The sequence below is a fragment of the Schistocerca gregaria genome, chromosome 8 (assembly GCF_023897955.1).
Source record: "Schistocerca gregaria isolate iqSchGreg1 chromosome 8, iqSchGreg1.2, whole genome shotgun sequence".
In the NCBI taxonomy this organism is placed as follows: domain Eukaryota; kingdom Metazoa; phylum Arthropoda; class Insecta; order Orthoptera; family Acrididae; genus Schistocerca; species Schistocerca gregaria.
The window spans coordinates 312,804,951-312,831,092 of NC_064927.1; the positions used below are offsets into that span (position 1 = coordinate 312,804,951).

The following is a 26,142-nucleotide window of genomic DNA, read 5'->3' on the forward strand; positions in this document are numbered from 1 at the left end:
ACTCATTAGAAAAGTTTTTAACTGGAATATTGGATAATTAGATACATGTGTCCATAGAATTTTTTTTTTCCTAGCTACATCAGTGCTAAGTATTTGAAACGTATGGTTTAGCTCTGATATTGCACTTTTTAGTTCACAAATGTTTGTCTTAGTTTCAACCTCGTGGAGTTTTACAGTGTTATTGACTGTATCCACTTGATCATTCACAACACTTAGTTTTCAATCTATTCTGTTTTCAAGAGCTACAGCCGTAACTTTTACATTTACACAAACTGTATCTATTTGTCCATTAACATTAACAAAACACTTTGCATTTTTCTCTCTGACTGTGACCAATTCATTTTTTACAGATTGAATTTTGTTACTCAGACTAGATTTTACTTCTCCCACTTTAGATTCTACCACCAAAATCATTGTTTCTGCTCTGCTAAGTTTCTTGTCTATCTTGGATATGTAATTTCAAAGTTTATTACCCCGCCCCCTCCCCACAAAGTAAGACATTGTCAAATATTTTGTTCATTGTTCCCTTGAGATGCAATACTTCCTGATTTATGACCCGAAAACTGTCTGCGACCATCTGATTCATGTTTTGTAGCTGTTCCTCATTAGCCTGTAACCATGCTGCAACTGCATGATTTAAAGCTAATGATTGTTCCATCATCTGTAAAATTGATTGTATGTGTGACATCTCCCATTCTGATGAATTAAGACTTTCATCCACTTCTTTGTATGACTCTTCTGTTTTTATTTTAGGCGTGCCTAAGTTCCCAGAGAGTAAAAAATTTTCACAATCCTGCTCAGATTCAGCACCACTTTCCTCTTTTACAATTGTCATTTTTGCAAAATTTCATAAACAAAATTATAAAAGGAATAAAAAGCACCAGACAAACGTACTTATTTTTTCAGTCGGAGTCTTCACTCATGTGGTCAGTCAACTTCATCATTTCGTTTTGTCTCCCTTGACTTCCATGTATTGCACTTCTTTGTACCACATGGTTATCAGACACAAAAAATCTTTTATTTTTTTTCCTTATGCTCCTGCAAAATAGATTTCGTCAATCCATGTACATACAAATGTCTTAATTCGGGCTCAGAGCCCCCAGTTATCTCGAACCATCCCTACTACACTGCAAAAGTTATCTCCATGACACCATTACAGTACGGCTAATGTCTGTCTAGCACTCTGTAGAGCTGGTCATGATGTCTCCTTTGTTGATGCTGCTGAGTCTGCATTGTCCCTGTGGCTTCTTGTTGTCCAGGCGATGATTCCTTTGCAGCTCTGGGCACAAGGAAAGGTGTGAATTTTTGATCATCACTGGACATACCAAATCATGACACAGGATTCTACAGTTTGTTTAAAAGAAACACATATTTATTGCCAGAACTTGAATAAGACTACACTCGACTGTGGCCAGAACTCACGTGGTCAAAAACTATATTGCTCACCAAATATCACAGTCATAGTGGCAAAGAACATACAATTTCAATACTGATTATTGATCATAACCTATCCTAATATCATATTACGGAAATGCTTTTTTAACACAACTTTGATTAGTATATAATATAACATAATGAGGTCTATTTGTCAGTTCCATTACAATTTCCATTTACTAGACCCTCCCCAATTTTTTTCTCGGGTAGTAAAGTTGCATTTTTTCATGCGGGGACCTGCTACCTGAACACTCTTGAGTGCAGTTCTCAGTCAGCTTAGATGTTCTTCAAATGTCTTCAAAATGTGACACTGTCATCCAGATAGCAAAGACACTTTATCCATTTAAGGTGCTGAAGTAGATTGTCTGTTATATGTCCAAAGGTACCTGGGATGTTCCACAATCCAAACCGCATAACTCTGAACTCATAGAACCCATCAAGGTTTATGAATGCACTCTTTTTCTGAGTCATCTCATCAACCTTGATCTGCCAGTTGCCCATCTGCATTCCCACAGTTGAGAGACACTTTGCTCCTTTCAAGCCGTCTAGGTTGTCACAAGTGTGCAGCAATGGACAGAAATTTTTTTCATGATTTTGTTCAGTCTTTGATTGCTGATGCAGAAACACCGCTATGTGTTGTCCTTCTTCAAGAGGACTGCAGGAGGGGATCAACTACACTCTGTAGGTTCAATGATGTCCTGCAACATCCTCTCCACTTCCTCTTGATTATCTGTCATACAGAATGAGATTTTCATTCTGCAGCGGAGTGTGCACTGATATGAAACTTCCTGGCAGATTAAAACTATGTTCCCGACTGAGACTCGAACTAGGGATCTTTGCCTTTCACAGGCAAGTGCTCTACCGTCTGAGCTACCGAAGCACAACTCACGCCCGGTCCTCACAGCTTTACTTCTGCCAGTATCTCGTCTCCTACCTTCCAAACTTTACAGAAGCTCTCCTGCGAACCTTGCAGAACTAGCACTCCTGAAAGAAAGGATATTGTGGAGACGTGGCTTAGCCACAGCCTGGGGGATGTTTCCAGAATGAGGTTTTCACTCTGCAGGGGAGTGTGTGCTGATATGAAACTTCCTGGTGTGTGAGTTCGAGTCTTGGTCAGGCACACAGTTTTAATCATCCAGGAAGTTTCGTCTGTCATACACTTGGCGAACACTGTATGAGTACTGGCTAACTTGTAGATGATCACCAGTGCTGATATGGTGTTTTACCAAGGGAATGGTAGTCTGTACTTTTTATGCTCCAGATTTTAAAGCGTCCAAAAGTTGCTGCAGAATGGCAAACATTTGCTGACATTGTTCCTCAGTGAGACCAGATGCTATTGCCAGTTCAATAGTAGCTTCCTCCCCTGAGTTTTCTCTAGTGGTAGCAGAGCATGATTTTTCATCAGTGACACTAAAGTGACCTTCCTGCATTTGTTCAGCTGCCCCTATACAAACACTTTACGCATTAGGTGTGGCTGTTCATGATTCTGAGTCAGAGTTCTCCATTTCCACCTATAGTGTTTGTGACTGTCACTGCAATGTAAATTTGCTTTGTGAGCCTGATTAGCTCTCTGCATTTGAGAAAAGTTCAACTGAGCATCTCTACTGATGACTGGGACCAATCTCATTGATAATGATAATGTTGGGATGATAATGTCTTTAATGGCAAACAATAGCTAAGAGCATTCTTTGTTACAAGTGCTTTTTACAGTAGCATCTTCAATCTGGAGCTTTTATCTTCCACCATCTGTGACTGCATGTGATGCTTGCAAGAAATCCCATCTGAAAATAACATCATGCCTACATTCTGTTAAAACAAAAAATTCCGGGATGTGTTCTGTCACTGAAAGTCTGGTGTACGATTTTTATGGGATTGGAGTTTGCTGGGGGTCTACATTTGCAGACTATTATGTCAACTGTAATTTGATTTCATTCACATTATGAGCTATGCAGTTACTGGAGATTATGCATAAGGTAAAACAAACCAGCAAATCATGGCGAGGCCTTGACCACCAGAGACTGTGGTCATGTATGTGTGTGAGTTGCATTTGCATCAGTTAGTGTGTGTGTGTTTGTGTGTGTGTGTGTGTATGTGTGTGTGTGTGTGTGTGTGTGTGTACATGTGCGTATGTTGTCTATTCTGATGAAGGCATGTTTAGCTGAAAGCTTCGTTTAACAGTTCTTGTTGTACCAATCTGCAACTCAGCATCTCCACTTTTTTTTATGGTGAGTAGCAACTAGCTTTTTCATAATATTGTTCTAATTCCATCCTGGATTTTTCATTATTTGTTTTTATTTAATAACATAGAAATTCAGGAAAATAAAATGTCACCCAACTATAATACACTACGGGCCATTAAAATTGCTACACCACGAATTTGACGTGCAACAGACGTGAAATTTAACCGACAGGAAGAAGATGCTGTGATATGCAAATGATTAGCTTTTCAGAGAATTCACACAAGGTTGGCGCCGGTGGCGACACCTACAACGTGCTGACATGAGGAAAGTTTCCAACAGATTTCTCATACACAAACAGCAGTTGACTGGCGCTGCCTGGTGAAACGTTCTTATGATGCCTCATGTAAGGAGGAGCAATGCGTACCATCATGTTTCCGATTTTGATAAAGGTCGGATTGTAGCCTTTGCGATTGCGGTTTATCGTATCGCGACATTGCTGGTCGCGTTGGTTGAGATCCAATGACTATTAGCAGAATATGGAATTGGTGGGTTCAGGAGGGTGATATGGAATGCCGTGCTGGATCCCAACGGCCTCGTATTACTAGCAGTCGAGATGACGGGCATCTTATCCGCATGGCTGTAATGGATCATGCAGCCACGTCTTGATCCCTGAGTCAACAGATGGGGACGTTTACAAGACAAAAACCATCTGCATGAACAGTTCAATGACATTTGCAGCAGCATGGACTATCAGCTAAGACACCATGGCTGTGGTTACCCTTGACGCTGCATCACAGACAGGAGTGCCTGCAATGGTGTACTCAATGACGAACCTGAGTGCACGAATGACAAAACACCACTTTTTGGGATTAATCCAGGTTCTGTTTACAACATCAAGATGGGCCCATCCATGTTTGGTGACATCACGGTGAACGCACATTGGAAGCGTGTATTCATCATTTCCATACTGGCATGTCACCTGACATGATGCTATGGGGTGCCACTGGTTACACGTCTCAGTCACCTCTCATTCGCATTGATGGCACTTTAAAAGTGGACATTGCATTTCAGATGTGTTATGACCCGTGGCTCTGCCCTTCATTCGATCTTTGTGAAACCCTACATTTCAGCAGGATAATGCAAGGACCGCATGTTGCAGGTCCTGTACGGGCCTTTCTGGATACAGAAAATGTTCGACTGCTGCCCTGACCAGCACATTCTCCATATCTCTCACCAATTGAAAACGTCTGGTCAATGGTGGCCGAGTGACTGGCTCTTCACAATACGCCAGTCACTACTCTTGATGAACTGTGGTATTGTGTTGAAGCTGCATGGGCAGCTGTACCTGTACACACCATCCAAGCTCTGTTTGACTGAATGCCCAGGTGTATCAAGGCCGTTATTATGGCCAGAGGTGGTTGTTCTGGGTACTGATTTTTCAGGATCTATTTACCCAAATTGTGTGAAAATGTAATCACATGTAAGTTCTAGTATAATATATCTGTCCAATGAATACCCGTTTATCATCTGCATTTCTTCTTGGTGTAGCAATTTTAACGGCCAGTAGTGTATAAAAGCCTTGAGTAGGCATGCATATACCATTCAATAATTTTTAGTCAACAAAGCAGCCACTTAATGAAACCTTCAACAGCATTTTGTACCCCGTCATGACCAGCAACTTTGGTAAGACAACAAGATGGACAAAATACAAAATATACAGTGACATAATAAGTAAACAAATCAGTTATCAAGGAACACAGGTATACAACTTGAATCATTAAAACCTTGTCATTAAAATATGATTCCTCAGGTAACACACTGCGTTACAATATTCATGTGCTACACGACACCACTGTGTTTCTGTGTTTCATCCAAATACACTCCACTTATGCGAAGCACTCCTCCCCAAATTACAGGCCCAACAGTGACCCCATTGTGTTTCATTGGTTCAAAACTTGGAAATACATGAATGAGACTATAGACTCAAAGCCGAACAAAATGGCACAAGTCATTCTTATGCACAGTCTTCAAATTATTGTAATGGAAAATTTTCTCCTGCAAACACTTCCTGGCTCCATCTGTCATATTTTCTGGATGCAAAGATGCACACATTGTCTGCTGCTACAGCCAAACAATGCCTTGCATTAACAGTAGGCCACACCCACTGCCTCGCTGCACCAAGATTCAAGATCACACCAGGTGCAGAGTATTAATTCACATCACTTCACAAAAAGAATAAATTAAATAGTGCATCATGTAAGAAATGTCAAAAATGAGTAGTCAACAGAATTCACTGTGTTAAATGCATCTTTTTGTTGCATGAAAAGTGCGCCAATGTACATGTTGTGCAATTTACATTGGTGATGTTCCACCTGCTTAGAAAAAGGAAATGTATATTTAGCATCAGGAGTGCCTTCAAAAGATGAAATTATAAATGTGTTGTTAAGCAATACAGACATTCGGAAAATAACAATGAAAACCATCAATTTTTGACAGTTAGGACGAATGGGCATGGGCAGTGGGTGTATATTGGCAACTCACAATATCCTGTTGCAGAGCATGTTATATGACATGACAGTTGTGACCTCACTGTCTGTTTTACCACATGTGCCATGTGGATTCTTCCCTCAGACACCAGTTTCTGAGCTCCACAGGTGAGAACTAGCATTACAACATGCCCTTGGTTCTCACCATCCTCCTGGTCTTAATTTATGTTAATTTCTTCTGTCTCATCATTTCTTCACAGTAACCACTCCATTTTAGTTTTCTACGTCTATCATTTTCTTGCCTGTCTTTCTTCGCTGTCCCCCTCCCTCCTCTGTTAGGTACAATGCACTCAGCTTTTCACTCTCATTAAGTCATACACGATGTTTTAGCAGCAACCTCTGTGGTGGATTCCATCTTTAAGCTCTCAGGTTTTGAAATCTCATCTGATACAGCCTTCAGCAACCAGGGTGACTTTTCCAAAATCTACCCCTTTTTCTAGCCCTCTCCAGTCCTTTTCCTTCACCCCCCTTCCTCCCCCTTCAACTCTTATGCCTGAAGAAGGCGCCACTGGTTCTGACACCTTGTCTAACTTCACTACTCGGTGAGTAGATTCTTTATCTATCCATTTACAGACATTCTGAAAAGTGAGATATGTTTACTGAAGAAAGAAATAGGAGACCAAAAGTGTCAAGACAACTGTAGTAGTGTGAGAACATCAATTGTGGTCAATAACAGAGAAGTTGAGCAAAATACTAATAATGGACGAAGACATGAAAATTGGCGAATGTTAGAAATTATCATTCTTCAAAAGATTGTAAAGCAGGCATCAACTCACAGCAGAGTGAACATTGCTTGGAAGAACTTTCTTCAAGAAACTACCAGCCACCAAGAACTGATAAAATAAACCCTTTTGTAGAAAGGCAATGGCGGAATTTAGCAACTGAGCTGAAATCTAGAACCAGGCACAATATGACCAGTGTAGAGAAACCAGGTGTTAAATTCCAGGTGGTGACTTGTATGAATCCTGACCTGGCAACACTTTCAACAAACAAAGACCTTTTCATGTTCTTAGCAGGAACAAACAATTTAGAAAGAAATGAAGCTAAAAACATACTACTCGTACTCAAAAGAAGACCCTAAAAGCTGAGAAGCTCAAATATGATTGTCTTCTCTGCCCCACATTGTCACAACTTACCAGACTGGTTATGTGTAAATAAAGAGGTATGCGATGGAAACAAAGAGATCCTAAATACATGCACAATGTTTGAAAATGTAACATTCATTAACGTAAGCTGTGCAGGTAGAGAATTCGATGCAACCGGTGGTCTAAACTTCAACAGACTAGGGAAAGACTTTGTAATAACATGGATCCAACAAACAGTAGAAAGTAAATTGAACCTGCTGTATTGACTACAGAGGTTATTCCCCTCCGTGACAAAAATAACAAATTCTCAGGAAAAGTAACCACAACATGCCAGGTCATCAACATGATAAGAGCATTATTTCTTTACATAAATAAATCTCTCTACCTATGTTAACCTACTCAGTGACACTGTGTGTGATTTATATAAGTCTCTGCCTCACATATGAGAACAATTAACCATTTTTCCAATGTTATGTATAATGTTTAGGAAACAAAACAGGTGATTCTGAATAACTGTCATCCAAAGACAATGAAAGAAAACAAAATTACATTGTAAACTTTAGTTCTTCACAATTGGATAAATGACCATTGGAATAGTGTTCAGAGATGTAGTTTCGATGTATCAGCAGCTGAGAAAAAAGGTGAAGTAAAAAAATTTAGACATTAGTATAAATCTACATCTACGTGATTACTCTGCTATTCATAATAATGTGCCTGTCACCTTCAAGTTGTCTCTCTACTGTACCACTCTCGAACGGCACGCAGGAAAAATAAGCACTTAAATTTTTCTGTGTGAGCCCTAATTTCTCTTATTTTTTCGTGATGATCATTTCTCCCTATGTAGGTGGGTGCCAACAGAATGTTTTTGCAATCAGAGGAGAAAACTGGTGATTGAAATTTCATGAGAAGATCCCACCACAATGAAAACCACCTTTGTTTTATGATTGCCACTCCAATTCACGTATTATGTCTGTGACACTATCACCCCTATTTCGCGATAATACAAAACAAGCTGCCCTTCTTTGTACTTTTTCGATGTTATCTGTCAGTCACACCTGATGCGGATCCCACACCGCACAGCAATACTCAAGAATAGGGTGGACAAGTGTAGTGTAAGCAGTCTCTTTGGTAGACCTGTTACACCTTCTAAGTGTTCTGCCAATGAATCACAGTCTTTGGTTTACCCTACCCACAATATTATCTAAGTGATCATTCCAATTTAGGTTATTTGTAATTGTAATCCCTAAGATTTTAGTTGAAATTATAGCCCTCAGATTTGTGTGACTTATCGCATAATCAAAATTTAGCTGATTTATTTTAGTAATCATGTGAATAACTTCACACTTTTCTTTATTCAGGGTCAATTACCACTTTTTGCACCGCACAGATATCTTATCTAAATCATTTTGCAAGTAATTTTGATCATCTGATGACTTTACAAGATAGTAAATGACAGCATCATCTGCAAACAATCTAAGATGGCTACTCTGATTGTCTCCTATGTCGTTAATATAGATCAGAAACAATAGAGGGTCTATAACACTTCCTTGGGGAATGCTGGATATTACTTCCATTTTACTCAATGACTTTCTGTCTATTACTATGAACTGTGACCTTTCTGACAGGAAATCACAAATCCAGTCGCACAACTGAGGCGATACTCCATAGACATGCAGTTTGATTAGAAGACATTTGTGAGGAAAGGTGTTGAAAGCCTTCTGGAAATCTAAAAATATGGAATCAATTTGATATCTCCTGTTGATAGCACTTATTACTTCATGAGTATAAAGGGCTATTACTTCATGAGTATAAAGAGCTAGTTGTGTTTCACAAGAACGATATTTTCTGAATCCATGCTGACTATATGTCAATAAATCGTTTTCTTCAAGGTACTTCATAATGTTTGAATACAGTATGTTCTAAAACCCTACTGCAAATCAACATTAGTGATATAGGCCTGTAATTCAGCGCATTATTCCTACTTCCCTTTTGCGGAATTGGTGTGACTTGAGCAATTTTCTAGTCTTTAGGTATGGATACACTAAGCAGATTCAGAAGGATGTAGGCTGCAGTACATACTGGGAAATGAAGCAGCTTGCACAGGATAGAGTAGCCTGGAGAGCTGCATCAAACCAGTCTCAGGACTGAAGACCACAACAACAACAGGTATGGATCTTTCTGTGAGAGAGTGGTTGTATATAATTGCTAAATGTGGAGCTATTTTATCAGCATACACTGACAGGAACCTGTCTGGTATACAATCTGGACTGGAGGCCTTGCCTTTATTAAGTGATTTAAGCTGTTTTGTTACACCGAGAATATCTAATTCTATGTTTTTCATCTTGACAGTTGTTCTTGATTGGATTTCAGGAATATTTACTCTGTATTCTTTGGTGAAGGAGTTTCAGAAAACTGTGTTTAATAGCTCTGCTCTAGTGGCACTGTCATCAGTGACTTCACCATTGTTATCGTGCAGTGAAGGTATTGACTGCGTCTTGCCACTGGTGTGCTTTATGTATGACCAGAATCTCTTTGGGTTTTCTGCCAGATTTTGAGACAGAATTTGATTGTGGAAATTACTGAAAGCATCTCACACTGAAGTCCGCACAATATTTTGAACTTCTGTAAAACTTTGCCAATCTTGGGGATTTTGCGTTCTTTTAAATTTGGCATGCTTTTTTCATTGCTTCTGGAAGAATGATCTGACCCGTTTTGTGTACCATGGGGGATCAGTACCATCACTTATTAAGTTATCTCTCAATTGCTGTTGATACTATCTCTTTGAAAACATTCCACAACTTTTCTGCACTTACATGATCAGATCAAAAGGAGTGAAGACTGTCTCTTAAAAAAGCATTAAGAGCATTTTTATCAGCTTTTTTTTAAATAGATATACTTTGTATTTCTTTTTGATGGTTGTAGGTGTTACAGTATTCAGCCTAGCAGCAACTGCTTTGTGGTTGCTAATCCATGTATTCATCACAGCACTCACTATATTTTAAATCAACACTACATTGAAGTAATGGACAAATTAATGGAGCAAAACTCTCCTGATACAAAATACATGAAAAGTACTCCTCACAAGACAAAAAGTTTGTTCCTTCTTCCAACAAATGAACCTGAATTAATAAAAATAATACATCAGTTATTAACAAGATATACTGAGGGACTGCTGTGGCCAAGCAGTTCTAGGCACTTCACCCTGGAAAAACAAAACCACTATGGTTGCAAGTTCGAATCCTGCCTCAGGCATGGATGTGTGTGATGTCCTTAGGTTAGTTAGGTTTAAGTAGTTCTAGGGGACTGATGACCTCAGATGTTAAGTCCCATAGTGCTCAGAGCCATTTGAACCATTACTGAGGGACTAGCTGATATATATATATATATATATATGTACTAGACTAATTAGCTGCTGCCTGCAGTGGTTGGTGAGGCCTCTGACTTTTCTCATAAACTCAACCATTGGAAAAGGAATATTCATGATATGTTTAAGAGAGGGTAAAGTGAGCCCTATTTCCAAAGGAGGCAACAAGGAAGATCCAGGAAATTACTGACCAGTAACTATTACACCTGTCTTTTATAAAATAATAGAATGTGTAATTAAAGACAGAACAGTAAATTTTATAGAAAAATGCAATACCTTCAATGATGTCCAGTATGAGTTTAGGGAGGTAGATCCACCAATACAGCATTAGCTGAATTTATAGCAAGTGTAACTAAGACATTAGACCAACAATAGAAAGTTTATGGCATATTTCACGGCTTTTCAAAAGCTTTTCGATTGTGTGTGGCAAAACGTATTATTAAAAAAGCTTAAGTATTATGGTATAGAAGGGAAAGCAGCCAATTATAATCATCAATGGAAAATAGATAACAATGTGTAGAAATAAAATGTTAATCCTAGATATATTAAATACAGAGCGATTCAAGGATCAGTGTTGGCCCACTACTTTTTGTTTTATAACTAAATGATATGCTCAAAATAGTAGGGGGAAATGCTGTCACACATGCAGATGACATTTCATTTGTTTTAAGCAATGTTTCCATGTTGTTGTTGTGGTCTTCAGTCCTGTGACTGGTTTGATGCAGCTCTCCATGCTACCCTATCCTGTGCCAAATTCTTCATCTCCCATTACGTACTGCAACCTACATACTTTTGAATCTGCTTAGTGTATTCATCTCTTGGTCTCCCTCTACGATTTTTAACCTCCACACTGCCCTCCAATGCTAAATTTGTGATCCCTTGATACCTCAGAACATGGCCTACCAACCAGTCCCTTTTTCTGTCAAGTTGTGCCACAAACTCCTCTTCTCCCCAATTCTATTCAATACATCCTCATTAGCTATGTGATCTACCTATCTAATCTTCAGCATTCTTCAGTAGCACCACAGTTTGAAAGCTCCTATTCTCTTCTTGTCCAAACTATTTATTGTTCATGTTTCACTCCATACAAAGACTTTCAGAAACGACTTCCTGACACTTAAATCTATACTCGATGTTAATAAATTTCTCTTCTTCAGAAACGCTTTCCTTGCCAATGCCAGTCTACATTTTATGTCTTCTCTACTTCGACCATCATCAGTTATTTTGCTCCCCAAATAGCAAACCTCCTTTACTACTTTAAGTGACTCATTTCCTAATCTAATTCCCTCAGCATCACCTGACTTAGTTCAACTACATTCCATTATCCTTGTTTTGCTTTTGTTGATGTTCATCTTATATCCTCCTTTCAAGACACTGTCCATTCCATTCAACTGCTCTTCAAGTCCTTTGCTGTCTCTGACAGAATTACAATGTCATCGGCGAACCTCAAAGTTTTTATTTCTTCTCCATGGTAATACCTTTTCCTAATTTTTCTCTTGTTTCCTTTCCTGCTTTCTCAATATACAGATTGAATAACATCGGGGAGAGGCTACAAACCTGTCTCACTCCCTTTCCAACCACTGCTTCCCTTTCATGTCCCTCGACTCTTATAACTGCCATCTGGTTTCTGTACAAATTGTACATAGCCTTTCGCTCCCTGTATTTTACCCCTGCCACCTCTAGAATTTGAAAGAGAGTATTCCAGTCAACATTGTCAAAAGCTTTCTCTAAGAGTACAAATGCTAGAAATGTAGGTTTGCCTTTCTTTAATCTTTCTTCTAAGATAAATCATAAGGTCAGTATTGCCTCATGTGTTTCAATATTTCTATGGAATCCAAACTGATCTTCTCTGAGGTCAGCTTCTACCAGTTTTTCCATTTGTCTGTAAAGAATTTGTGTTAGTATTTTCCAGCTGCGACTTATTAAACTGATAGTTTGGTAATTTTCACATCTGTCAACACCTGCTTTCTTTGAGATTGGAATTATTATATTCTTCTTGAAGTCTGAGGATGTTTCACCTGTCTCATACATCTTGCTCACCAGATGGTAGAGTTTTGTCAGGACTGGCTCTCCCAAGGCTGTCAGTAGTTCTAAAGGAATGTTGTTTACTCCCGCGGCCTTGTTTTGGCTCAGGTCTTTCAGTGCTCTGTCAAACTCTTCACGCAGTATAGTATCTCCCATTTCATCTTCATCTACATCCTCTTCCATTTCCATAATATTGTCCTCAAGTACATCTCCCTTGTATAGATCCTCTATGTATTCCTTCCACATTTCTGCTTTCTCTTCTTTGCTTAGAACTGGGTTCCCATCTGAGTTCTTGATATTCATACAAGTGGTTCTCTTTTCTCCAAAGGTCTCTTTAATTTTCCTGTAGGCAGTATCTGTCTTACCCCTAGTGAGATAAGCCTCTACATCCTTACATCTGTCCTCTAGCCATCCCTGCTTAGCCATTTTGCACTTCCTGTCGATCTCATTTTTGAGACGTTTGTATTCCTTTTTGCCTGCTTCGTTTACTGCATTTTTATATTTTCTACTTTCATAAGTTACATTCAATATTTCTTCTGTTACCCAAGGATTTCTACTAGCCCTCGTCTTTTTACCTACTTGATTCTCTGCTACCTTCACTTCTTCATCCCTCAGAGCTACCCATTCTTCTTCTACTGTATTTCTTTCCCCCATTCTTACAATCACTCCCTAATGCTCTCCCTGAAACTCTCTACATCGTCTGGTTCTTTCAATTTATCCAGGTCCCATCTCCTTAAATTCCCACCTTTTTGCAGTTTCTTCAATTTTAATCTACAGTTCATAACCAATAGATTGTGGTCAGAGTCCACATCTGCCCCTGGCAATATCTTACAATTTAAAACCTGGTTCCTAAATCTCTGTCTTACCATTATATAATCTATCTGAAAACATCTAGTGTCTGCAGGTTTCTTCCATGTATACAACCTTCTTTTATGATTTTTGAACCAAGTGTTAGCTACTATTAAGTTATGCTCTGTGCAAAATTCTATCAGATGGCTTCATCTTTCATTTCTTACCCCCAATCCATATTCATCTACTATGTTTTCTTCTCTCCCTTTTCCTACTCTCGAATTCCAGTCACCCATGACTATTAAATTTTCGTCTCCCTTTACTACCTGAATAATTTCTTTTATATCATCATACATTTCATCAATTTATTCATCATTTGCAGAGCTAGTTGGCATATAAAGTTGTACTACTGTAGTAGGTGTGGGCTTCATATCTACCTTGGCCACAATAATGCATTCACTATGCTGTTTGTGCTAGCTTACCCAAACTCCTAGTTTTTTATTCATTATTAAACCTACTCCTGCATTACCCCTATTTGATTTTCTATTTATAACCCTGTATTCACTTGACAAAAAGTCTTGTTCCTCCTGCCACCAAACTTAGCTAATTCCCACTATATCTAACTGTAACCTATCCATTTCCCTTTCTAAATTTTCTAACCTACTTGCCCGATTAAGTGATTTGACATTCCTCACTCTGATCCGTAGAATGCCAGTTTTCTTTCTCCTGATAACGACGTCCTCTTGAGTAGTCCCCGCCCGGACATCTGAATAGGGGACTATTTTACCTCTGGAATATTTTACCCAAGAGGACACCATCATCATTTAACCAGAAAGTAAAGCTGTATGCCCTCGGGAGAAATTACGGCTGTAATTTCCCCTTGCTTTCAGGCATTTGCAGTACCAGCACAACAAGGTAGTTTTGGTTAGTGTTACAAGGCCAGATCAGTCAATCATCCAGACAGTTGCTCCTGCAACCACTGAAAAGGCTGCTGCCCCACTTCAGGAACCACATGTTTGTCTGGCCTCTCAACAGATACCCCTCCGTTGTGGTTGCTCCTGTGGTACGGCCATCTGTATTGCTGAGGCATGCAAGCCTCCCCACCAATGGCAAGGTCCATGGTTCATGGGGGGAATGTTTCCATAGATAACTTAAAAAAGCAATCTTCTCCAAACATGGACTATGGAAATAATTATTTTGGAGCAAATAATCTTTTTATAAATGTAGATAAAACCACATATTTGCAAATAGACGCAAACAAAACATCTACTGAAACTTCCTGGCAGATTAAAACTGTGTGCTGGACTGAGACTCGAACTCGGGACCTTTGCCTTTCGTGGGCAAGTGCTCTACCAACTGAGCTACCCAAGCACAACTCATGCCCCATCCTCACAGCTTTACTTCTGCCAGTATATCATCTCCTACCTTCTGAAAACATCTACTGGTGACTTCAGCAATATTACTGTCAAGTTTGGATTTTTGAATCTAAAAGAAACTGAAACTTATAAATTTCTGGGTATGACAGGGGATAGATACTAGATATGGGAGAGGCAAATAAATAATATTTGTCGTACAGTGAGTTCAAGCATATCTCTAATGAGAAAAATGTCAAGCACTATAAGTGCACAAACACTACTAACAATGTACTATGGGCCAGTTTGCTGAAAAATTTCACATGGTATCCTGGTATGGGGAGATTTTGCAAATGTGTATATAGAAAGTGTACTAAAACTACAAATGAAGGCTGTAAGACGCATAGCAAAATTATGCCCTAGAGATTCATGCAGAGATAAGCTCACGGAACTAAATATACTAACAGTAGTATCACCACACACATATGAAACAATTATTTATGTAAAAAGTAACCAATTGCATTGTTAAACAGCCATAGCTATAACACAAGAAATAATAATGATTATCATGTTGAAGGAAATTGGCTCAAATTAACTGACAAAGAGCCTGTAAAAGCTGGATGCCTTCTATACAGCAATTTGACGAACTATATAAATATGATAGAAATTATGTCTGTTTTCAAAAAGATACTAAAATCTCACTTGATTAAAATTTGTCCATATAGCAAAAAATTTATGTAATGTACCATTTGTAACTGTGCAAATACATAAAACTTCCAGAAAGCTAATTATGTATGTGTGTCAGTGTCCTTTGTATTTTTATTTTGGAGGCTTATTTTGATGAAATCAGTCCTTTTACTGACATATGCATGTAGATACATATTTCAAACTCCATGTAAACATGATGTGCCCAATACCATTATACAGAATGGCCCACAGACATAAATAAATAAATAAATAAATAACTCACATTATCTGCTCTGACTCTAGGCTGTAGTTCTGTAGACTTCACTATTTTGCAATTTATAAAACACCCTTAGCTCCATTGATTTAGCTATTATACTGCAGTTCCAATATCAACTCTCTTGTTAACGTTATCACTGTGAACTGTGTCACTCTGTACTGTTTTGTCATGTATTTATTGACAGAAGAAATTTTCCTATATTGGTTGTTTTGTTTTCAAATAACATTTTTCTCATAATTCAACAATTAGGTAATTTTGGGCCCTTTGGCACTATCGAGCTACATCATTGCTGTCAAAAACTGCAATGCATCTAGCATCAAATAGTTGACATGTAGAAGGAGACCTATTATGATGTCCGTAATAAGGGCTTCATACAACCATAGTAGTTACAGGAACAGCTATCTCAGACATGAAATACTGTTGTAAAAAGGATAAAAAATGAGTATGTATTTCATATCTGGGATAGATGAACTACTATGCTTGTCCAAAAACATTATTAGGGACACCATCACATGTAGCTTCCTCCATACATATGTATGGACTTTACTGTGCTATATGCATCAAACTTTTTTTTTTTTTTGCTTTGATTTAGCTTGATAGTGCCCAAAGGGACAAAATTAGCTAATCACTAAATGAAGTGATTATTTCAAAACAGAACAGTCTATGCAGGAAAATGATTTCCCTCAAGAAAATCACTGTGGATGAGGACCTGTATATACAAAAGATATTTGTCAGGTAGGTCACATCAAGCTTACAGACTGAATACATTAATACAGTGTATATCTCACTACCTTAAACAATGCTACTTGTTCCTCTAAAATAGGGGTAGTCAATCTTTTTTACCTACCACCTTCTTTTGTATCTCTGTTCACATAGTAAGATTTTTTTAACTTCCACAATTTCTACAGTAATTTTGATGTACAAAGTAAGAAAATAACATTATCTTCTCAAATTTATAAAGCAGAAAGTTAAAGAAAATGATAATAATTACTTACAGAACAGTTTATGTCAAAATTTTATGAAAACCTTATGAAAATATCTTTAACTCCCAACTGCCTATCACCCAGCATGAAAGCTCAAACACCAACTAGTGGGTGGAAGGAATAAGGTTGACTACCACTTCTCTATAAGCTTTCTATGATGTGTTTATCTCCTTTTCAGTGGAGGGAGCACTAATTATGAGAGCTTTGTGTCAGAAATTTCACTTAAAATGCACTCTCTGCCTGTGGAAAGGTTCAAACGAAATGTTGTAAGGACCAAACTGGATTTGGTTGGTGAGTGCTATGGATTAGTCAATTTATTATAAATGTTAATCTTATATGACCATTAAAATAGTGGAATAATCACTTACCATGTTTACTGCAGCTGCTGTTTATAGGATTCTGAATGGGGCATGAGTGCAGTTTAGCTCACGTTTAAGCCAGCACAGATTACACATATAAGTGGGTGCATCCACATGGAACTTATTTAGTCTGGTTTAGCATCTGTTCAGACATATTGGTACAAGCACCAGATGAAGTGTCTGGAAATATTTCCCTACTTACTATTCCGTTTTCTTGCCTTTAGTTGTCTGTGGTATGCATAGTTTGAAATGGTAGCTAACCAAATGGCAGACTGGCCTTCTGCCATGAAGTAGAGTAGATGGGGGGAAATCAGTTTTTGAATCTATTAGAAAATAGTGATTATGAGTTCAAAGACAACAACTCAGAGGAGAATGGCTGGAATCTCAAGAATGCAGAAGCCTAGCATAGTGATGATAGTATGGGAATGGAACTTTCAAATATGTTTTGAGACACTGCAGAATTTGAAGATATATGTAATGTAACAATTGTGATGGAACTTATAATGATCAAGAACCTGCAATGGGCACAGTAAACTAACTTAGAAATCCACATGGCATGCAATGTCATCCATTTATGAGAAAAGACTGTTTATTCATCCTACTAACAATACACCAATGTACTTTTTTAGTCTACTGCTTACAGATTATAATTGATGATACAGATGACAATGCATTGAATGCATTTCTGAGTAATATGAGGGATGGATCTAGGATCTGTAACTGGGAACCTGCAAGTATAGAAGAACAGAAATTTTCCCAGTATACTGAATACTCTTGAAGTTTGCATTTCTGCCATCGAGCATGCTGCATGTTGGTAGTGTGATTTGTGTTGCAGTTACAAAAATGGTACATATGCAAAACACATATAGCAGATTAACAAATTGTGCAACACAGGCAGCCAGTGTCAGCCTTTGAATGCTCACCTCAATATGTCTGGCAGGTGCCCTTATGAAATATCATATGTGGCAGAAAATGAGGACCAGTTGCACTCCTTAAACATAATAAAGTATAGGAGAATTATTTGTCTTCTTTGAATTTTTATTATACATGAGTAACATAAAATTCATCTGATTACAAGCCTACTGAAAAGAAGAGCTGCTGCTTGAAAATAGAGGATCAGCAATGAGCGTGTGCAGACAGATGTACAAATATCATATATTCATTACATAATTACATAAAAACAACTTCCACACACATCTGCAGTCTCAGAGAGCTGAGTGATCTCAGCTCCCTGAGACTGCAGATGTGTGTGCAAGTTGTGTTCATGTGTGTGTGTGTGTGTGTGTGTGTGTGTGTGTGTGTGTGTGTGTGTGTCTGTCTGTCTACTGCTGACAAAGGCCTTAATGGCCAAAAGCTTTAATTGTGTGGATCTTTTTATTGTGCCTATCACAACTCAGTATTTCCACTATATGGTGAGTAGCAACACTTCTTCTCTTGTATTGTTACATTCCATCCTGGATTTTCCATTGTTTTGATATATTCATCACACTTTTGCTAAAAATCCTCATCTAGGGCACCTGGAACCAGACAAATGAAATGTATCATCTGGAAAGAGACTTATATTGAGGTGAGGCAATGACTTATTGGAGGGGGAGATCGTACTTAGATAATATACACAAGACAAAAGATGTAAATATGTCACTGAGACATACATGCTGAACATTGCAGATCAATTTTAAATAAATGTGCTGTGTACAGAGGGATTCTTGATAATATGGAAGGAAAAAATTATTCTGAGATGAGATGTTTACTTTGCATTTATTGCAGGAGAAGCTGTATGATTTATCATATTAATTAAGGGCATAATGTGGATTTCAACAATAGTGATGGTAACGAAGTTTGAAATCTTGACTACTGGATCTTCACCCTAAACAGCCACACCATCAACCCCATCTCCTCTACCACAGACTAAGCTTGGCAACCTCCTTAACATCCTCCAGCCTTCACCATTGCCTCACAGAACTAGTAATAACTCATCATCACAAGACCTATTTGCAACAGTACAGTGTTCTCAACCTCTTATATAAAGCCACTCTCTCCTCCTGAGTTATCTGTATTATCCAATGGTCTCATTTTTAGCAGTAAACCTGCATTTAATCATGCTGCTTTGGTGAAGATTATATTTCCTTCACACATAATGTCAACTGAAAATATCACTGTGCACTCCAATCCCAAAACCATTCCAACAACAAACCTGACATTGAACCCAGACTTGAACAGTTCGGACAACAATCTCAACTTGATCCACCACTACTACTTCTAAATTACCCCTTACAAGCCGTCCAAGAACTCCTTACAACCAGAACTGCTTCACAACCCGTCCTCAGATCCCTATAACATGACCCTACTCTGTCCTCTACATAACTCCAGGCTCTTCTTTCTCAAAAAGCTGATGACGCCGCCATTAAGCTACCAGTGGATAAGAGACCCACCACTGCAGTACTTGATCAATGGGAGTACGTAAGTGAAGGTCTGTGATAGCTGTCTGTCACCTCTACATTCAGAATCTGCCACCACGATCCCATCCTTGTGATTCAAACTGACCTTAAACATCAGGCCCCTCACAGTGACTAACACCTCAGTCCATAGAACTTCTTACCCCACCCAAACCATGCAACCCCATCTTGTACCTTCTTCCTGAAATCCAATGACCCGATCGACCTGGCTGTCCCATAGTTGCTGACTTCAAAGGACCCAGCGAATGAATATCTACCTTAGTTGATCAACACATGCAGTCCATAGTAGAAAGACTTGCCTTTTATATTAAAGACACCAACCATTTCGTAGATTGTCTGAAATCTGTGCCCATCTCACTCCCACCACACACCCTGTTAGTCATGATTGATGACACCTCCCTCTATACCAAAATCCCCCATGAACAAGGTCTGTCTACTGCTGAACATTTCCTCAGTCAGTGCCCACATGATTCCTAACCTATGACACATTTCCTGCTCGTCTTACTCAACTTTATACTTACCAACAACTACTTCACATTTGAGGAGCAGATGTATAAACATGTCAGTGGTACAGCCATGGGAACCAGGATGGCTCCTTCCTATGCCAGTCTGTTCATAGGTAGCTTGGAGAGAGTTTTCCTGGGATCCATAAGCATTCAGCCCCTGGTTTGGTTAGATACATTGAAGACATCTTTACCATATGGACTCATGGTGAAGCTGACCTGTCAATATACCTGGATCTCTAAGTACATTATCCCAATTAATTTTCACATGGTCCTATTCTGAATCCCTAGCAATTTCCTTGGTGTTGATCTAATCCTGCAGAAAGGTCAGCTAAGCAGTTCTGCTCACATTGAACCTACTAACAAACAACAGTTCTTACATTTTGACAGTTGCCATTCTTTTCATGTCAAACATCCCCTCCCATGCAGTCTTAGCATTTGAGGCAATTATATTTGTTCAGACACAGACTCTTTGCAACAGTATTGCACTATCCTCACCTCAGCCTTCACTGGGTTCAACAGCAAATTTCCTGGGCCATCACATTCAATCCTGGTACTACCAAGTTATCAGTTAGGATGAATGGATATAAGCAGAGGGTGTATGCTGGCATCACAAAATATCCTGTTGCAGAGCATGTTCTACAATATGACCTTGGTGACAGTTTCACCGCACATACTATCTGGATTATTCCTCCAGATACCTGTTTCTCAGAATTCCACAGGTGGGAATTGGTACTACAACATGTCCTTGGTTCTCACCACCCACCTAGCCTTAATTTATGTTAATTTCTTTGGCTTCAGAATTACTTCACAGAAACTATTCCTTTCTTCATTCCCTTTTAGTTTTCTATATCTTTCATTTTCTGATGTGTTTGTTTTTTTGCCATCCCCCCTCCTGCCTCTAACGCATACAATGCACTTAGCTTTTCATTCCTACTAACTCATGCATGATGTTTTAGCAGTAATCTCTGTGTTGCGTAATACCCTATCTTCCATCTTTAAGCTCTCAGGTTTTCAAATCTTATCTGATGCAGTCCTCAACAATCAGTAAGTCTCCCCTGACCCTGGGTTCTGGGTGACTTTTCCAAACTCTACCAATTTCTTAAACCTCATCAATCCTTTCCCATCACCCAGATTAGGAACTGGAGTAGATAGTAGTCAGTGGATGTATGGTGTAAGTTTCTACTGTGGGGACGGTCCCATAGGGAAGGGATAAAGTTTCCCAAACCATTATCCCTACCCCAAGGTTCGTACCAATGCAGTCATCCACACAGTAAAAACCTGTACTGTGCACCTACCCACTACCACCTATTCCATCCACAGACTGATAAATCCTACAGTATGGAAGGCAGAGCAACTGGTGTAAACACGTACATTGTTTGTCATTTAACTTATGTTCTCTGCACAGTGTTTTATGTGAGCATGCTACATCTAAACTGGCTAAGCACATCAATAGACACAGAGTTGTGTCATGACTGGGAAGCATGGACTCGTGGACTGCAGATGGATGGCACTAACCTGAATGGGCAACATTGATGATTATGCTGGCAACATGGAGAGAGATCCTCTTCTTCCAATGGAGAGGCATAGTGATGTTACGCGTGGTATTGTGATGTGGAGAGCCATTGTATGTGACGTCATTCAGGCGATGGCTGGTAGCGACTGAGGGAATTCTGACCCCACAACAATACACCACATACATCCTGTGCTTTCACAAGTTAAGTCCTGTGTGACAGTATCAGGGCACTGTTTTTACAGGATAGCACTCATCTACATGAGATATTTGTCTTTATGAACACTCTGCTTGATGTTCACATACTCCATGGCCAGCAACATTTGCAGCACCTGGTAGAACATGTGTGAGACCAACATGGATGTCAACTCCATCCCAGTGTCAGTATCTGGTATATCAAGGAGACTTACAACAGCTGCAGAAAAGCTCATCTCATGAGAGGATACAATGGCTTCATGACACCCTTCCCAAACAAGTCAGTGTATGCTTCCAGACTAGAGGGGGTGCAACATCTTTCTGATAAGTATAATGCCAATCCCTTGTAAGTTTCACTTGATTGTTTCATGAATTTACGTTATGACTAGTATCATAATAAAGAAGTGCTCTAATTAGCTTAGTCACAGAAGTCAATTTTTCTTTATGGACTTCAGTCTTGTGAATTTACGTTCTTGTTTGTCTATACCTTAAGAATACCTTTAAACATACAACGTAATGAATGAATAAAACTTCTGATTTTCTTTTCAGTATCAATAGGAGGGACTGCTGGATTTTTCCTTGGAGCAAGTTTGCTCAGTGTTGTTGAATTTGTAATGTATTTTTTTGTGAGAAGTATTTACCATTGTGTAAATATAAATGACTCTAACGCAAACAAAAATCATAGAATGAAGGTAATCTCACATGAAACAGAGTTTGCCCAGCCTTTGAGCAATAATTTTAAGCAACAAATCAGACACCCTTCTCCAAGGGATTTTCAGAAGTAATTCTCATTTTATGTGGTTTAGCAATATTATCAACTAGAGTCTATGTTGCTCATGAAATAATATACTTTATCAACTTTTATTAATATGTAATAAGCAACTCCATGTTATTACAATGCTATACACACTGTATGTTATATAATGTCACATTGCCAGGAGAGATAACAATATCACTGATATCTTGTTACTTGTACAATTAATCCCATATTTGCTTGATTAGTGTTAATTTTCATAATATAATGTGCAAGATATTTTTAAGCAGGTGTCATATGATTTAGTACTGTGCTTAAATTGAAACATAAATCTTGCTGCTTACTTACATTGTTCTATTAGATGTTGCACAAATCTATATTGAGGATCTGTAGTTAAGCATTGATTGCACACATCAATAGTTGTAAGGGAGTATTGATGGAACATTGTTATGATTCCAAAGTGATGTCATAAGGGACACATGAATGAAAACTTGCACTGTTACATGAAATTAAGACTCACTGTTATACAGAAAATTTTTAAATTATAGGGAATAAGTTTGTGTATTAGTAGAAAAGTTACCTGAAGAATAAAATGTTATGGATATCTGTGGTTGTCAATAAATCCATTCTCATTTCATGGAGGAAATGTTGTTGCACTCCATTTACTGTGAGGATCAACTGACATTAAATTTTCTAATTATTTATCTTTCTTATAAAGAGAATAATGGATCGTCTGTGACAACATAGTAAACAGATATATCCTATCTCTTAAAAATGGATAATAGGAATTTATTGTTCATGATTTCTAAAAAATCTGGTATATTAAGTTCATCTAGTTGAAAAGTCTTGTGTTATTCCTAATTAACATATTTTCCTACAGAATGACAATAAATAAGAGTGATTGTGTAATTAACCAGGCATCTGTTCTTGATTTTCACATTTTCTTCCACAATGAAATAGCACAACCATCAATTTAATTACAATAACATTGCAGATTATTCCTTGTGCTAAGCTTGGCTGTGGCATGCTGTCCCTACAGTCCTCTCTGATTCATCACATCCTGTAGAATGCATCATCAAGCAGAATCTTCAGGGAGCTGATGCATGTCAATATATACACGGTGGTTGCTATATCCCTGTATACCAACATATACCATCCCCATGGCCTTATCTTGTTACCATTTAGGAGACTTATATAATGAATTGAATCAAGAAGCTTTACAATGAGCAGAATAAATAGTTTGGTATTTCATTGTCAAGGAGTATCTTCAGGGATGCGGAGCAAGTCAATGATATACATTACTCCCAGACACCGTGCCTGTCACCATGGTTTCTAAGTCCCTGTACTCCAACATTATTCATCTTCATGGTCTTCCAATTATGGACCACAATGTTTACCTGACACTAAATCCACTATTTACATCCAAATCCATTTGGTGAACCACATTATGACTGATGAAACATCAACCATCAGATTCCTTGATCTACTGCTGGATAACAAACACCTTAATGTTTTTGCAACTTATATGTAACACAAAATTGCATGATAACATTTCTAGAAGGGTTGTTAATGGCCATCACATACTTGATCATTCTGATGATGTGCCAGTCTACTGTCATGATAGATCTACATATGTCTAACAATGGCAAATTATTAATTCCTGCTTGACATTTATTACACTGTTTCTGATTACATGAACTCCATAAAGTTACTTACATTTTAACTTAAAGGTCACTGATGACTGAAATCTACACAACTGCAATGTAAAACAGCAATTATTTTTCATGTATGCTTTGCATCCTTTTTGGAGTCGAAATTGTGGGGTCATACTGATGAGCCAAAACTTTATGGCCATTACACTCCATGAGTTTGGACGCTGCTTGGCGGTGTTGTGACATGGTAAGGAAAGTATATAAATGAGCAGAGATGAATAAGGATTCATTCCAGTGATGATACATTCTGCAAATAAGGAAATCCACTGACATAAGCGACTTTGACAAAGGGCAGATCGTTATGACCTGGCACCTTGCAATGAGCGTATTTGAACTGGCAGTCCAGCTGGCTGTTTGTGTACTAATGTTGTGAATATCTATGGAAATTGGTTGAAGGGTGGTGAAACAATGAGTAGGCAACAAGGGGTGGGATGTCGACAACTCATTGCAGAATGTGGTCAGACACTTGCCTGCTCTGTAAAGAAAGACAGGCACTGACACGTAGCAGATCCCACAACAGAGTACAATGCTGTGTGGATACAATTGTTTCAGAGCTTATTATTCAACAACACTGATGAAAATGGGGTCCACAGCATACAACATTTCCATGTTCCCATTGTTGATCCAATGATATCATCGATTACAATTGCACTGGGCACAGGATCACCAAGACTGGACCATGAATCACATTTCCTGTTAAACCAGGTCTATAGTTGTGTCTGGGTATGGCATCATCCAGTCAAATTATTGCTTGAAATGTACACTGTGTCATTGACCCACCCACTGAGGGTAGTATTATGTTATTGTGGTAGTACTTGAAGACAGCTTCACAGCTATGAAATGTGAGAATATTATTGTATATCGTGTGTATCCTTTCATGCTTGATGCCTTCTTGATGGTGATGGGATCTTCAAGCAGGATAACTGTCTGTTGTCCACATAACAAATGCAGAATTATGCTACAGAGATTTAATGGGAATGATAGTTAACTCATTTTGATGTCTTACCCACCAAATTCACCTGATCTGAAGCTGATGGGACATTTGTGAAACACTATTGGGTGCCAGCTCCACACCTACAAACCACCAGTCCGTAATTTAAAGGGTATATAAGGCAGCAGGGTATACAAGGAACATGAAGAGCACAACATGTTGAGTGATCACTGTGAAAATATGGAAGTGCTGTGTACTCATGTCATACGGTGTTACCAGCATGTGAGGGGGTTTGAAAGAGGCCTTATTATGAATCTCCATTTGGCCAGCTGGTCTAATCCTCCACTATAGATGCATGGGGCAATTGGGACTGACTGTGTCCCACTGTTGGACTTCATGGGAATGTGAAGTGTGGTATACTTGTTGTCGAGGTTCTGGTTGACCACATCTCACTGCCACAAGGAAGACACGCATATTATGCACTAGGCACATTGTAATCACTTCACAAGTTTGTCTGCCATCCAGGAACAAGTAATAGACTTCCTACTACACTGTTTGTCATCCCACACCATTGGTCAGACACTAGCAGCAGCTGGGGTGGAGATTTACTATCCCATGCGTAGGCTGTCATTAATACCACAACACAAACAGCTGCTTTTGGAGTAGTGCTGTGACCAGGAAGCATGTACTGCTGATGAATGGTATCACACTGTGTTCAGTGATGACTCAGAGTTCTGTGCTGCCCTGGTCAACAATCATCAGCAAGTAGGTTGGCGACCTGGAGAGAGGTCCCATTCTTCAAATGTTATGGAGAAGCACAGCACTGTTATTACTGGCACCATGGTGTGGGGAGCTGTCAGGTATGATTCTGGTAGTGATTGAGGGAACTCAGATGAAACAACAGTTGAGAGTGGCACCCTCATGTCTTACCTCTCATGTAGCAGTATTGTGGTGTCATTTTCCAACATTATAATGCTTGCTCACACATGAAATGTAT

At 38.7% G+C, this 26,142-nt stretch overlaps 1 protein-coding gene across 1 annotated transcript in view; it reads left to right on the forward strand.

The window, feature by feature from the left end:
• The window catches only part of LOC126284471 (sodium channel protein Nach-like), a 146,999-nt gene extending 123,587 nt beyond the window's left edge, over positions 1–23,412 (forward strand). Inside the window, exons 10-11 of the mRNA XM_049983424.1 lie at positions 16,901–17,013; positions 22,298–23,412. Coding sequence (XP_049839381.1) covers positions 16,901–17,013; positions 22,298–22,533 — 349 coding nt within the window. The 3' untranslated portion in view covers positions 22,534–23,412. The remainder of the gene's footprint in view (positions 1–16,900; positions 17,014–22,297) is intronic.
• The last annotated feature ends 2,730 nt before the right edge of the window (positions 23,413–26,142 follow it).